The following is a 16,178-nucleotide window of genomic DNA, read 5'->3' as shown; positions in this document are numbered from 1 at the left end:
TTACTTGCAGCTCATAAAAAAATAATAAAAATATTAGAACCCCAGTAGGATACATAGGTAAGAAATATGAACAGTAAGTTCGTAAGAGAAACACAGATGGCTAATAAACATATGAGAGCATATCCAGTCTCACATGTAAATGAAAACAATATTGTTTTTCAGTGAAAATTTATTTTAATTTATTTTTTTTTGTCTTAAACTCACTCAGTACTGGCATGGGCAAAATGATAAAGGCACTCATATACTGCCGGTAGGGTGTAAATTGATATAAGCATTCTGGAAAGTCGTTTGGCAAAGTGAATCAAGAGCTTTCGATCCAGTGATTTAACTTCCAGGAATCTCTCCTAAGGATATTATCAAAAATTATCCAGAGACATTCATCCTGGCATTGTTACAACAGAAGAAAATTAGTGTCAACACTATGGTCCAGTAACGGGAGAATCGCTAAATTGTTGTATCCATATAATCGTGTAGATAACTTTAAATGTTTACAGAGAAAGTTTAGTAGTAGTCAAAACCAAATACAGCACATCAAACTGTTAACTTTTGCCTCTACATCACTAAACAAGTGGTGATATTTTCTTATTCTTTATATTTTGTTTTACTTTCTAAATTTTTGAAAATGAAAATTCCTCATTTTTATAATCAGAAAAAGTAAACACGTGTGTGTACGCACACACAGTTTCTCGTGCGTGCGCTCTCTCTCTCTCAAATTGTTTTCTCTACATCAAGCAGGAAAATGGACTTCTGCTCCAGCAGCTATTTAATTGCCACAGAAGTCGTAGACATTGTGTGTACATGTAAACACAACGCATAATATTTTGGATTGGATTGGAGACCGTAGTTTTAGCATTGGCTGAGCTATGCTGGAGTTGCCTGCAAGGTGGATTGTTTAAAGCCACATGGCATGGGACTCTGTTTGCTGCGTGGCCTATAATAATCTCCCTTAATGGTGTAGGGCTTTGTCAGAACGTGTCCCCCCCCCCCCCCCCCACGTTTCCTTTTTTTAAAGGCTGGGTAGGATCAATTTCCAACACTCCTGGCACTCCAAGATGTCACAGGAAGAAGTTTGGAGCAGATGGTAGTTCAGGGAGATCAGATTCCACACAGTATGAATTATTTTTATAGTTTCCCCCCCCCCACCCCCCAGACCTTCATCTTCTAGCTCTCAGCACTACTTCCTCCATGTGGTTTTCTAGCCCTTTTACTTTTGATTCTCCCTTCTCCTACCCTAACATTTTCAAAGAGCTGAGCTACAAAATAAATGCAAGAAAGAGAGCTCATATGATGAGTATATGTAGAATCCAATAAGTCCGGCTTTATTGTGCTGTATTTTTAGAGTGAGAATATGCTTTCAATCCATGGCCAAATAGGGCATTAGACTCTTATCAAAATGAACTTGCTGTATCTCGCTACTAATTTTTACGAGACTGTGTTGTTCTATTATTTCTTAGAAACCTCTTAGACATACACGTTAACAAAAGGACATTGTATTAGCTAATACGGTTAACTAAGATTTTATCAGCTGTACAAGATGTAGAGAAAAACCTAAGTTTAAATCCATGCGAATTCATATATTGAAGAGACACAGATGCCTTTCAGCTGTGAGAAATGATAATGAATATGATCCGTCCCTTGTCTTCCTACAGGAGTGCATCTTTACTATGTGGGAGGGGAAGTGTATGCCGAATGCCTCAGCGACAGCAGCATCTTTGTGCAAAGTCGGAACTGCAACTACCATCATGGATTTCACCCCACTACTGTTTGCAAGATCCCTAGTGGGTGTAGTTTGAAAATTTTTAATAACCAAGAATTCGCTCAGTTATTGGCACAGTCTGTGAACCATGGCTTCGAGACAGTCTATGAGCTCACTAAAATGTGTACTATCCGCATGAGCTTTGTAAAAGTAAGTAAGTCCTCTGCTTAGGCTTTAACATGTTTGCTGTGCTTTCTCGCAGTATATAAATCTATATCCTCTTGATACATGTCCATAGAAGCCAACATATTACCTAGGCATTTTTTAAACTGTAGTGAGGATGTCAGTTATTAGGATACAATTAGAATATAGGAGTGTTTGTATTTAAATCTCAACAGTGTAGCAGGCTTTAATAACTTTTTCCTCTTCAAATAAGCACTATTTTAGCTACTGTAATACCATAAGAATATGTTTTGTTGTATATTTAACATATATAATTTAAATGCACGATTTTCTTAAAAGATTAATTCAGTAAACAAACCCCCCTTCCTTTTCATTCTGCGTTTTTAGTACCTTTATGATGATAACATTTGTTGCTTTTGTTTCAGCAATAAATGAGTGATCTTTTTTAAATAAAAGTTCACCATGCTGGGGTTTATTTGTGATAGGTCAGGGTTTTTTAATGGTTCCAGTAAAACCTCATGGTTTTCCTATAATTCAGAAGTTAATAAGACCCTTGCCCAAAGATCAGTAGATACCTTCGTTCTAAGACTGTTGTTAGGGTTGAGGATGGAGAAGGTTAAAGACATTGCTCACAATAATTGATCTCTTTCTCCCTTCTCTTCCACCTCCAAGAAATAAAAAAATTTTAAGATGTCAAAATTAAATATCAAATATCTGACTAGATTTCATGAGTTGTAACTTATTCTAGTAACTGACTTGTCTCTAAATACTCAAAGATAAAATTTCATCCTCTGTTACCTTGAGAAACAAAACTAATTATATATTTGGGTGAGGCAATCACCTTTTATGTCCTCTCTTCAGAAGCTCACCCAACTTGTTGTGAAACCTGTTTTGTAATGTATGTATTACAGAGGGTAATTTTGGAACCTTACTTTGTTAATCATCCTTTAGATCAAAGATGCCTTTCCCTGAATATCATTTTTTTCTTACTTCTTGAATCATATTAGCAGATTCTGAGTTTTTTCTCCTGGTGTTGGTTTTCTTGAAACATAATTCACCAGTTTTGTGATGTGTGTGTGTGGCTGAGTATGGTACCTTGTTAGTATTAAAGGAGGGTTTTTACCTTTTAAAGAAGTTTACCAATATGCTGTGTACCTATGGGACTGGAAAGATCTTTCTCATGCACTATTAACATTCACGGTTTAATTTTTGACTTTGCATTTGGCTAAAATGAATTTTAAAATGAAGACTCTGACTTGCCAGCGATGGTTTTTGTTTGTTGGGTTTTTTTTTGTGTTTTTTTTTTTTTTTTACAGTTGATGTATTTTGAGGGAGAGAGGGTGCGTGCTTGCACAAGCAGGGAAGAGGCAGAGAGAGAATCCCGAACAGGCTTTGCGCTGTCACCACAGAGCCCAGCTCAGGGCTCTGTCTCACGAACCATGAGATCGTGCCCTGAGCTGAGATCAAGAGTTGGACCCTTAACTGACTGAGCCACCGAGGTGCCCCTTATTTGTTGTTTTATTGGTATTGAGGAAAGAATACCTATTTTTTTTTAATGTTTATTTATTTTTGAAAGAGAGAGAGAGAGACAAAGTGTGAGCGAGAGAGGGAGACACAGAATCTGAAGCAGGCTCCAGGCTCTGAGCTGTCAGCACAGAGCCCAACACAGGGCACGAACCATGAGATCATGACCTCAGCTGAAGTCTGGCATTTAGCAAACTTAGCCACCCAGGCGCCTAAGAATACCTATTAAGAGTCAGGAAACCCAGGTTCTAGTTTTATCTGCCATTTTATTTTATTTTATTTTATTTTATTTTATTTTATTTTATTTTATTTTATTTTATTTTTTAACATTTATTTTTGAGAGAGTGAGAAAGAGCATGAGTGGGGGGAGGGGCAGAGAGAGAGAGAGAGACTTAGAATCCAAAGCAGGCTCCAGGCTTTGAGCTGTCAGCATAGAGCCCCACGAGGGGCTCAAACTCCTGAACCGTGACATCATGACAGGAGCCGAAGTCGGACGTTTAACCAACTGAGCCACCCAGGCGCCCCTTAGCTGCTATTTTAACTGTGTGATTAAGGCACAGGGATCTTTTGCCCTTCCTCATGTTCATCTTTAAAATGGGTGGATAGAGTTGGGAACTGTGGTAATCATTACAGAGTTCCCTTGATGAGTCTATTAATCTTGAAGGGCCACTCAAGAAGAATCTATGACTCTACTGCTCCAGTTGGATTTCTCTTCAAACTCATTTCATATTGTTTACCCTGTCACTTTTAATGGTTTTACTTTTATAGATTTTTAATTATTTACACACAAGTAAAAACAAACTTTATACTAATAAAAAGTATTTATGATACGAGGATATGCATTAAAAATGTATTGGATTTCATTCATTCAGCAAATATTTTTAGCACTATTCCAGAGAATTAATACAAAGATGAAAAAAAGCACCTTAAAGTTTCTAGCTTCACAAATGCTTACAGCCTAGTATATGCTTAATTATAAAATAACGTGATATATACTGGAATGGAGGCTAATATAAGATATAATAGACATAGCTGGGAAGCTGGATGTGGAAAGCTAAGGGTGAACAAACTTTGTTTTAAAACTCCTGCTGACATGATGAAGGGCAGCTGCTTATCATACATTTGCAACAACAAGTTTGCATAGTGTTTATATGGTATTGTTCTTTATTAAAACCATAAGGGTTTTATACCTTGCCCTTGCACACTTAGCATCTTAGAGAAATTATATAGGTCATTTTGCTAATTTTAATAGCCAGTCTTTTTGCCATTTTGAAGATGATTATCTTGGACTTTAAAACATACATTTTCTAAATTATTTGCACAGTAAATTCCCCATATATCTGAAAAATCCAAGTCCATTCAGCTGAACACGTATTTCTAGAGCTTCTGCTTTGTGCCAATCACTGTGCTAGATGTTTGAGATGAAGATAAATAAGATTTGATCCCTGCCTTCAAAGAACTTACTGTCTAATGGGGGAAACAGGCACACATACCTTTAAATTAAACATAGCAGTGTATTGATATTTGTACAAATGTATGAATGTATATACATATGCACTTCGTATATCACACCTTCCTGAGAGTTCTGATATTTATATGTACTTCTTGAAATTCCTAGAGTAGATAGGTATCAGATAAATAGAACCCAGCCTTCTCTGACATTCCTCATGAAACAAGGGTTTATCAGAGCTTTATATTCCATTGCCCACCACACTAGTGAGTTTTTGATCATTGCAGTTGCAAAATTACCTTTGTCTTTTGCAACTTTAGTGTCCCGATTCAGTCATACTGAAGATGTCTGGCAGACTACCTTCTTGTACAAATGTATAATGGAATCTATTGATTCAAAGCAATGCTTCGGTGTCCATAATAGCTTTCTGGATATGTATGTGCCTCTGCCCGTTTGCTTAGAGACTGACAGATCAAGAGCTCTGTGTTGGTAGGAGGACCTTCAGTGGCTGAGGAGGGAAGAAGCAGAAAGTCAGTTTGGCTAACATGACTTTTTCTTTATTTTCTTGATGATAAAAAGTTAAAAGGTGCCTTCGTTAAATGAAACAGCCTTATAATATATTTGAAACTTTCATTCCCCAAGACCAGTGCTTCTTAACTTTGATTCTGTGGAGGGAACTTAGGGAGCCTAGAACACACCCATCACCTGAAACTGCCTGCCATACTGTATGTGTTTGTGCACACAAGCATCTGTCTTATGGAAGGCATCTGTGTCTTTAATCAAGAGTGTCTGATTACTTGAATTGTTCTTACTTAAAAAGTTTAATCACGGAGTGAAGCAAGTTAAATGACCTCCACTGTGTCTTCTAGGGTTGGGGAGCAGAATATCACCGCCAGGATGTTACTAGCACCCCCTGCTGGATTGAGATCCACCTGCATGGCCCCCTCCAGTGGCTGGATAAAGTTCTTACTCAGATGGGTTCACCTCACAATCCTATTTCATCTGTGTCTTAAACAGCCTCAGGCTTCTGCCTCTTGAAAACTATTGAGCCTTGCATGTACTTGAAGGATGGATGAGTCAGACACGATCAAGAACTGACAAAGGAGCCTTGATAATACTTGACCTCTGTGACCAACTGTTGGATTCAGAAATTAAAAAAATAAAAAAAAACAAAAACCTTGGTAACATACTGTCGATATCGAGAACCTGTTTAGTTTACATTGTAACATTCTATTGTAAAATCAACTAAAATGCATACTTTTAGCAGGACTTCCTGTATAGTTAAAGGAGAGATGGCCAAGCCAGGGACAAATTATCTATTTGGTCCTAAGAGAAATGGTCCTAAGAGATTCTTTTGTGTTTGGCACTTTAAGGTCATCGTTTGGCAGAAGTTTAGCATTAATAGTCTTTCTGAAGTGTGTTTTTATCAGGTTTAGAACCCATGTTGAGTCTTATTTTCATGGGTTTTCATAATATTTTAAAACTATTTGTTTAGTAATGGGTTTTTTTGTTTTTTAAGTAAAGTTTAACCTGATGATATACATGGTAATCTTTCTAAAATTGTACGCTGACCATACTGCTGTCAGAATAATGTTAGGTATATGCTCTTTGCTAAATATATATGTACAGAATATTTGGAAGTTAAGAATGGATTAGACTAGTGGACTTAGTATTTGAGGGGGTGGGGGAGAGGGAAATGACAACTGCAAATGTAGAATATACTGTAAAAAGTCAGTTTGTGACTTTCAAGAAACAAACCGATGCCTGAATTTTGCTGTGTTTCAATTTTTTAGACATTTTATCCTTTTCTTTTTTTTTTTTTTTTCTTTTTTTTTTTTGGGCGCCTTCTATCCCATCCTCTCCAAAAAGCAGTTGTGCAGCTGGTTAATTCATGTAACTGTGAGAGCAAATGAGTAATTCCTGCTACTCTGAAATCGACTGCCTATATGTCTCAATACCAACCGTATGGAGTGCTTCAATTTAATAAGCAGTTTTTTATGGAGTTTACAGAAACAGGCTTTAATTTTCAAGTGAATTGTTCACCAACTGTTAAATATTTGGAGGATTTAAAGAACATCCCTGTTTAAATCCATTTCAAACTTTTAAGGATTTTTTTTGTACTGTGTTTGGTTTTATTTTTCTTCTGCTAATCTTTTATATTCACTTATGCTCTCGTACATTGAGTACTTTTATTCCAAAACTAGTGGGTTTTCTCTACTGGAAATTTTAAATAAACCTGTCATTATTGCTTACTTTGATTAAAAATTTGTCATTTCCTTATTTCACATGCTAGATTTTAGGATCAATCAGATTTACTTCTGAATCTTCGGAGAGATTTCTCTCAAATAATTCTTTGCCAAACATAAAAAACTAAATTACTAATACAGAGACAGGGAAACTGAATCATGAAGAGGGCAGCATCCCTGTAAATCAGAAAAGGACGTGTGGAACTTTGGAAATTAAGAAAAAAGGAGCAAAATTTGGAATTTTAGACCTAACCGTATAAACTTGTTTATGTGAGGAATTGCAGCACCAACAATTCCAGATGGACAACACTCTACAGCATCTCAGCTTCACACAAAAAAGCAAGTGTAACGTTGGCCCGGAAGGAGAGCTCAAAACTGCAGCCAGACGGTGTTCGCTTGCCCATCCACCTCCTGCGGGAATCCTCTGTCCTCTCTCCCATCCCCCACCCCAACCCCAGACAGTTTGCCCATGAAGGACACAGACTTGAGAAGACTTAGATTCTTCCCTTGGCCACATCGATGCCACCCCTTCTTCTTTTGATACGTCCTTCCCACAGTTGTTTACCATAGCCCCGTTTCTGCCCTGAACTGTGACCAAACAGAAACTTCTGCTGCATCTTGCTGTCTCCAAAAACATTGTGCCAGTGGAGAAAGCCCTGGATAGAATACCTATATTAGTGCACACGTTTATGGGCATCTGCTGGGTCACTTAACTTCAGTGAACCTCTGGTCCCTCACTTGTAAAAAGGAGACACTGTTTCCTTATCACAAAGTTGAGGTGAAGGTCTTTTGGAAGAAAAAGGTGTGAAAATGCCCTGGAAACATTACTGCGTGTGAGTACGGGAGTCACTGTTAAACCCTCTCCTGTGTGCTATTTTCCCATTTCCCTAAGTCATTCCTCTCACGGGTGATCAGGAGTGATGATGGGGATTAGTGTGATACAATAACGTTAGAGAAGATGAATAAATTAAAACTATTGAGCTTCAACAACGAAGTGTCGCTGAAAATTGTCCAACAATAAAGAGCCAGGGTCATTTTTCTCACCCTCTTCCTAGCAGTTAGCTACTTTTTGTTTCCCCCAGTTCCCATGGCTGCTTGCTGGTACAGTTATGCAAATTGTTAACTGGGTGTAGCACACTAGTAGGCAGCTTGGAGATAGACTGGGTCAAACTCCAAAATAATCCAGAAGATTGAAACCTACTGGAAGGGGGGACCCTAGGAATTTGCGGCATGGTAAATGAGTCCTTCCTGCTCAAGTGCAATTATTTGTGTTTTTGGTAAAATCTTGATAGAGGTCATTGTCGTCATAGGAGACTATTGAGTCTCCTGGAAGTTTCAGATTAAGGGGGGAAAAAAAAGAGCAACTGTTTGGATTACTTTAAATTCAACAAATTCAAACAAAAAGCAATGTGAGCTGTTTCATAGTAGACCTATTTCCTGCCACCAAGAAACCACAAACGGGGATGATTAGAATTGGAGGGCCTAGAGCTCCTCACTCCCTCGTTTCCGACATCCAGTGAGTTCCTTAAGTTTCCTGCACCTGTTTAATCACCCATAAAATAGAAGCAACAAAGCCTATCTCATGGAGTTACCATGGAAATTAAGTCAATACACGCGAAGCACTTAGAACTTCTCAATAGATAATAATACGACCAATTCACTGTCTGGGAAAGCAATCAGAAAAGAGTTCAAATCAACAAACATTTGATGAAGACTACTTACCTTTCAAATATGTAAGAAGCATGGTGGGGAATCCTGACTGACCTCAGGGAGTATGTAGTCTAGTGATCAGAGAAACCCAACGGAAGAAAGCTAGCGATTTGTGAAGGCTTCCCACGCCAAGCACTGTGAGGCAGTTTCCACACAAGAACATAAAAGAATACTCTATCCTCAACTCCTGTCATTTTTCTTATAAATGAGGAAACTAGCCCAGAAGCTAAATAACTTGCCCAAAGTCACCTAGCTAGTTAGTCTGGGAATCAGAATTTCAATTCAGGTAGGACTTAAAAATTTAGAGTTAATTCCATTATATATGTTTCTGTTGTTAGTTTGCAGACATATAAACAGTATAAAATAAGGCAGAAGGAAAAGCACAAAGGAAAGAAGATACAGTTCAGACTTCAGTGAGTAAAGAGATCCATAAAGGTTTTACAGAGGAAGTGGTATTTAAGGTTGAGCTTTGAAGGTTGGAAGCATTTTCATAATTGGAGAAACTTCTGGGCAAGAGAACAGTCTGAGTAGAAGTATACGTGACAGATAACCTGTTGCTTGGTCCACCCCGGCATCTGCCCACCAGTTTCTGAAGACATTCCTCCAACCTACAGGATTACCGTGGGATTTATCAAACAGTCCCTCTGGCCACTATTAGGTGGTCTCCGTAGGGACCTGTTCTGTAGGAATGCTGAGACTAGAAGAGTTTTTCTGTGTCTGGCTGAAGCTAAGGTAAACCTTGGGATTGCCCCTACCACCTCTTTGGCTCTATGGGCTGGGGATGAGAACGTAAGAGAGAGTTTTAAGGGCATCCAGACTGTAGGGTGTAGGACTTACCAAGCGCTGCCACATTCCTGTTAATGGTTATCCTGCGACACCAGAATCTTTATGGCTAATCCGCTCTTTCGCTTCATGTAGTTTGAGTTTTTGTCAGCCTGCAAGAATACGTGGTTTAAGCAATACGGTATGAACATACTTGAATTTGTATTTATTTTTTTATTTTTAAAATTTTATTTTTATATGTTTTAATGTTTATTTTTGACAGAGAGAGAGAGAGAGAGAGACCAAGCGTGAGCGGGGGAGGGACAGAGGGAGGGAGACACAGAATCCAAAGCAGGCTCCAGGCTCTGAGCTCTCAGCACAGAGCCGGATGCGGGGCTCGAGCCCACAGACCACGAGATCATGACCTGGGCTGAAGTCGGACGCTCAACCGACTGGGCCACCCAGGCACCCTGAACATACTTGACTTTTTAAAAAATGCTTGCTTATTTATTTTGAGAAAGAGAGTGCAAGTAAGCAGGAGTGGGGGAAGAGCAGAGAGAGAGAGAGAGAGAGAGAGAGAGAGAATCCCAAGCAGGCTCCGCAGGACCATGAGATCATGACCTGAGCTGAAATCAAGAGTCAGACACTTAACCAACTGAGCTACCCAGGAGCCCCATACCTGACTTTTTTAAAGATACACCATTTCTATAGGTAATTTTCTTTTAACCAAACAATACTGGTTCGCTAAAGATTTTTAAAGTCTAAGGAAAACAAAAGGAAGAAACTGAAAGTCACCTGTACTAACCGTTGGTGATTAAATTACTTTATCCTTGAACCAGGTGGTTATGACAACCCGGCATAGAGATATTCGGCATGCTATAGGAAATTCAGGTCTAAAGGTTAGTCACTAGCATCAAGGTGATTGGCTCCATTTGTTAAGCAGTTATCGGCACCAACCCTGTGCCAACCATTGTGCTGAGTGATAAAAGCGAATAAATCCCCCGCCCTACCTGCGCAGCTTGCACTCTAATGAGAAAGGAAGATAAGTGACACAATAACATTGTGCTGTGACAGCAGAGGGCACAGAAGGGAGTATAAACTGGACCCGAAGACTCAGGGAAGACTTCTCAGAGGGGATGGTGCCGAATGCCTGGCACATTACCGTACCAGATTTAGATCTCAAAACTCAGGTTTCACCCAACGCAGAAGACGAGCTGTTTGGTCTCAATGTGCATTGATTTCTTTGTTGCATACACATTTCTTATTTTTTCTGGGAGAATTGGGATTGTAGGCAGTTTACTGGAAACTCTTTTTTTTTAATTGAGTCTGTTGACTGTAATTTTAAAATCCGCACAATTCTTAAGTGGTTTTTAAGGCAGTGGTCCCCAAGGATGGTGCTGGAGGGAATTCTCAGGCCTACAGTTTCCAAGCACTGGAACTGAAAATCTCTTCACGGAAGATCTGGAAGCTCAATGCTAGCAACTGAAAAGCCATAATACATTCTCACCGAGATGCAATTCGCAGTTTAAAAGGCAGGGTCCTGTTATATTTAAAAGCTCAGGAATGGCTTTAAGGAAGACTTTGTGAAAAGCTGACAATGTGTAAATTACCCCCTCCCCTGCCTTGATCTCAAAGACAAGTAAATCAAAGTAAGATAGCCTTGGAGAGTAAGTTTTTAAAAGGTTAAAAAAAAAAACAAATTGAAATCAAGCTGCTGTTATTCCTTAAGACTAGATATTTTGTGAGAACATGAGAGAAAATTTTGTTTTTTCCTCTAGTCTTGGGTCAGATGGAGACAAAAGAATAAATTCACCTCCACCATATTTCCATTGCATGGATTTCCATTGCATGGATGTATAGTTATGTTGCAGATGTGATAAAGAATCTGGGCACATGAATTATTATAGACATTTTTTTTAATGCTGACTCTGTCACCTTCCAGCTGTGTCATCTCAGGCAAGCGAATTAATGTATGAGCTTCAGTCTCATCATCTGTAAATGGAAGAATAATAGTCACACTCTCACAGGTTGTGTGATGCTGTGATGTGCACTAAATACTTGGCACAGAAGCAGGCACACAGTAAGCGCTTAATAGTGGCTTGGGTACAATGGTGACGATGACCTAGAGGGCTTCATCAATACAGGCCTAATAAACTCTTTTTTTTTTTTTTTTTTTTTAATTTTTAATGTTTGGGGCACCTGGGTAGCTCAGTCAGTTGAGGGTCTGACTTCGGCTCAGGTCATGATCTCGCAGTTAGTGGGTTCGAGCCCTGCATTGGGCTCTGTGCTGACAGCTTGGAGCCTGGAGCCTGCTTCAAATTCTGATTCTCCCTCTCTTTCTGCCCCTCCCTTGCTCATACTCTGTCTCTCTCTCTCTCTCTCAAAAATAAGTGTTAAAAAAAATTAAAAATAAATATAGAGAGACATAGCATGAGTGGGGAGGGTCAGAGAGAGAGGGAGACACAGAATCCGAAGCAGGCTCCAGGCTCCGAGCTGTCAGCACAGAGCCCGACACGGGGCTCAAACTCACAAACCGTGAGATCATGACCTGAGCCAAAGTCAGATGCTTAACCAACGGAGCCACCCATGTGCCCCAGGCCTAATAAATGAACTCTTATCTCTGGGACATCGTAGATGATTTGAAACCCAGTAAGAATTTTTTAAATCCCCACAACAATAATAAACATTAAAGAAAAAAAAAGCAGTGGCCAGTGTGTATAGCACAGCTAATGTTAATAAAATATAAATCTTGTCCATTTTCTCCTGCTGCTTCCAACAAGAATCCTACCTATAGATTCTTGACAGAAGATTCTTGATGTAACACTATTGCCAGTTTTATTCTATTTACTAAATAACTGCTTTCAGAGTACTTACAAATATTGATTTACATTACTCCTTAATCCACCCTTAATTTATAGACTAGCCACTTATTAGGATACCTCTTACCCTTGTGTTTCCCAATATTAAAATAATGTCTTTATTCCTGGTTCCATCCTACGTTATTCTACTTTGAATATTTGCCAAACCCGGTCTCAGAATCGTAACTCCTGCCTTAGAGTGTCACTAATCCCAAAGGATTTGGGCTTCTCTAGAGTTCTGACCCAGAGTCTCCTCCATCTGCTGAGAGGCCACCCCACTGGAAATTTACATCCAGCGTATGCCTTCCCCACAACCTTAGCCATTCTTTTTCTGTGTCGTTCCAACATTCCAAATTCTTGTTTATCCCTGTGTAGGCAAGGATTTATTTTGGTAGTGTAATTCTGTCTCCTCTGGTCAGGACATGGAAGCCTCCTATTCTACTTCTGGAAGCGTATGATTCCTAACTGGGTGAACTGGCAGTCACTGTGCCCTGGGTGTCTGCCTAAATACACAGCAGATTCTACCAGTTACCAGTCATCGTATATTAATAACCCACTCGTATCTAGTAAAATCCATTAACTCATGTTCCTACCAATTTTCCAGCTCCATCCCCTCACTTGACTAAGTATATTTAGAAATTTAAATTTGCATAGTCCTTTTGAGAGGAAGGAGACAAGATAAACCCATTTAACCTTTATAGGATATGTAATTCTACTTAAGCATAAGGCATTAACTGTAACACCACTAAGAAATGTCTCTAAAGCTAATCCTCATGTGACAGTAAAGAGCCTTTATTTTTTTGTGTGTGTTTATTTTTGAGAGAGAGAGAGAGAGAGAGAGAGAGAGAATGAGTGGGAGAGGGGCAGGGAGAGAGGGAGACAGAATCCAAAGCAGGTTTCAGGCTCTGAGCTGTCAGCACAGAGCCTGACACGGGGCTCAAACTCATGAGCCATGAGATCATGACCCGAGCCAAAGTCAGACGCTTAATCAACTGAAACACCCAGGTGCCCCTATGTGACAGTAAAACGCTTTAAAATTTCAATGATTGAGACACCAATCCAAATAGGTTGTGACACTGATCAACCTTTTTTTTTTTTTTTTAAGTTCATTTATTTATTTTGAGAGAGAAAGTTCAAGCAGGGGTGCAGCAGTGGAGTGGGGGCGGGGGGGCAGAAAGAGAGAGAATCTCAAGCACAGAGCCCAAATGGGGCTTGAACTCATGAACTTTGAGATCATGCCCTGAGCAGAAGTCAAGAGTCAGATGCTTAACTGACTGAGCCACCCAGGCGTCCTGATCTATCTTTAAAATGGATGGAGGGTTCCTATATATATTCCAGACTGGAGCTTCTGTCTTTCAGGAGACTGGAGCAAGAGGAAGTAAGGGAGAGAGAAAGGGTCCAAGTCAGAGACCTATATCCAGACTCTGGCCCTTGGTGATCTCTGGTGATCCTTGTGAAGTTCTCCAGTCCTTTGACCCTGGGTTTCTCTCTGTAAAATGGGAGTCACACCCTTCAGTGATGTGTGAAGAAGAGGGACAAGTCTGCTTGTCATATCGGTACCTGAGTTGGTGCCCAATAAACAGGAGTTACCATACTTATGTTTGGTTAGGCTGCCAGGGTGATTTATTTTTTAATCTATATGTGTCTATTTGAAAGTTCACCTTCACTGCCTTCAAATTAAAAAACGATAAAGTTGCATGATATGAAAGTTATATCTTAATAAAGCTATAAAAAAGGAAGATTTTTAAAATTAAAAAAAAAGGAATCCATCAAATTCCCTTAGAGAATATATAAGTGATTTTTAAGCTGAAAAACCTCAGTGCCTATTCTGTAGGGGGCCAATAAATATTGATTAATAGACTTCATCTGTAGTTTTTCATGAGAAGGCAAGCCCAAGTTCTCCCTTATGTAGACTGCCCTTAATCCAAACATTAATTACTACTTTTGTATCACAAGACTGTTATGATAATCATACTCTATGCATTGGGAAATAATTTGAAATTCATGAAGAAGTACATCTCCATGCTTTGATAAATGAGTATAATTAGTTCCAAAATTTTTGTTCATAAGCCAAAACTGGTGTCATTAATCATTAAATATTCCCATTAAAATTAATGTAAAAACTTCAGTGTTGCTCTTAATGGAATAATTAATAGAGTAGAGGCCTCATTTAATGGTGTTGGAGGGCCCCAAGGCTCTGTCCTAGCTGTCCTTCTCCTCTTTATACACCTCCCTCCCAAGGTGACTTCTTCCACTCTCCAATCCCATGGCTTTGATTACCTTCTATATACCATTGACTCACAGATGTGTCTCCAGCCGGGGCATCCCTTGGGAACTCAGATATCCAAGTGCCTGCTTGACATCTCCACATGGGTGACATCTCAAACTTAACATGGCCAAAACTGAACTTGATCCCATGCCACACCCCCACATGCTCTTCCCCTCCTTGGTAAAGACCACCATCATTCACGCAGTTGCTAAAGCCACAAATCTTTTCTCATCCCACATCCATCCCATCTGTAGATCCCATTGCCTCTACCCTCAAAACACATCTTTCTCCACTTCTTTCCATCTCTGCTCCTTCCTTCCTAGCCTAAGGCACCATCATCTCTTGCCTGGACCACAACCATCACTTTCTGGTTGGTCTCCCGGGTCACTAATCTTGCTCTTGCTACAATTGACTCTCCACATGGCACCAGGGAAAACCTTTAAAAATGCAAATCGGGGGCGCCTGGATGGCTCAGTCGCTTAAGCATCAGACTTCGGCTCAGGTCATGATCTCACGGTCCGTGAGTTCAAGCCCCGTGTCGGGCTCTGTGCTGACAGCTCAGAGCCTGGAGCCCGTTTCAGATTCTGTGTCTCCCTCTCTCTCTGCCCCTCCCCTGTTCATGCTCTGTCTCTCTCTGTCTCAAAAATAAATAAACGTTAAAAAAAATTAAAAAAATAAAATAAAAATGCAAATCAGTTCATGTCACTTCCTAGCACAAAAGCTTTCACTGAGTTCCCACAGGTGCTTAGCATCAATTCCAAACCCTCCTGTGGCTCATGAGACACTGCCTCAGTGGTTCTCATTCCTAGGGGGTGATTAGAGTTTTATGGGATTATGATTATCATAGTGATTGGGAGGGGGTGCTGCGACTGGCATTTAGTGGGCGGGGTAAGTATGCTAGATGTCCTGCAGCTACAGGATGAGCCTTCTTTCTTTCTTTCTTTCTTTCTTTCTTTCTTTCTTTCTTTCTTTCTAACTTATTTATGTATTTTAAGAGAGAGAGAATGAGCGGGGGAGGGAGAGAGAATCCCAAGCAGGCTCTGCACTGCCAGTATGGAGCCCGACACAAGGCTTAAACTCAGGAACCAGGAGATCAATGACCTGAACTGAAACCAAGAGTCCCACCCTTAACTGATTCAGCCCCCCAGGCGCCCCAGGATGAGCCTTCATTCTGCCTGTTGATCATTACCTGAGCCTGAATCCAGACTTGATATTACATATTAAGTACAAAATAGAAAAGGATGTGCTGTGTTTTGTTCCAAATTTTATCTAGAAATGTTCACCATTTCGGAAAATCTCCTCACTGCTGAAGGAGCCACTGACCATGTTTGAATCATTACTGCAACATCCCTTCACATGCACGTTGATTCTGCCTAAGTGGGCCGTTATCTGCTTACTTCTGTCTTCCAGCGGAGTTGTGCCTAAACATTTACGTGTTGAAATACAAAGCACTTTATTATAAATTGCTTTTTAAAATTAC

The 16,178-nt window shown here is 39.8% G+C and overlaps 1 protein-coding gene across 2 annotated transcripts in view; it reads left to right on the top strand.

The window, feature by feature from the left end:
* Positions 1-7,105, top strand: part of SMAD1 (SMAD family member 1) — a 78,951-nt gene extending 71,846 nt beyond the window's left edge. For both annotated transcript variants that reach the window (XM_019420614.2, XM_053901218.1), the window contains exons 6-7: positions 1,650-1,906; positions 5,723-7,105. In XM_019420614.2, coding sequence (XP_019276159.1) covers positions 1,650-1,906; positions 5,723-5,866 — 401 coding nt within the window. In that variant the 3' untranslated portion in view covers positions 5,867-7,105. The remainder of the gene's footprint in view (positions 1-1,649; positions 1,907-5,722) is intronic.
* Positions 7,106-16,178: the final 9,073 nt, after the last annotated feature.

This window comes from Panthera pardus, unplaced genomic scaffold, assembly GCF_024362965.1.
Source record: "Panthera pardus isolate Hobbes unplaced genomic scaffold, ASM2436296v1 HiC_scaffold_13, whole genome shotgun sequence".
NCBI classification, from domain to species: domain Eukaryota; kingdom Metazoa; phylum Chordata; class Mammalia; order Carnivora; family Felidae; genus Panthera; species Panthera pardus.
This window is presented reverse-complemented; position numbering and strand designations above follow the sequence as displayed.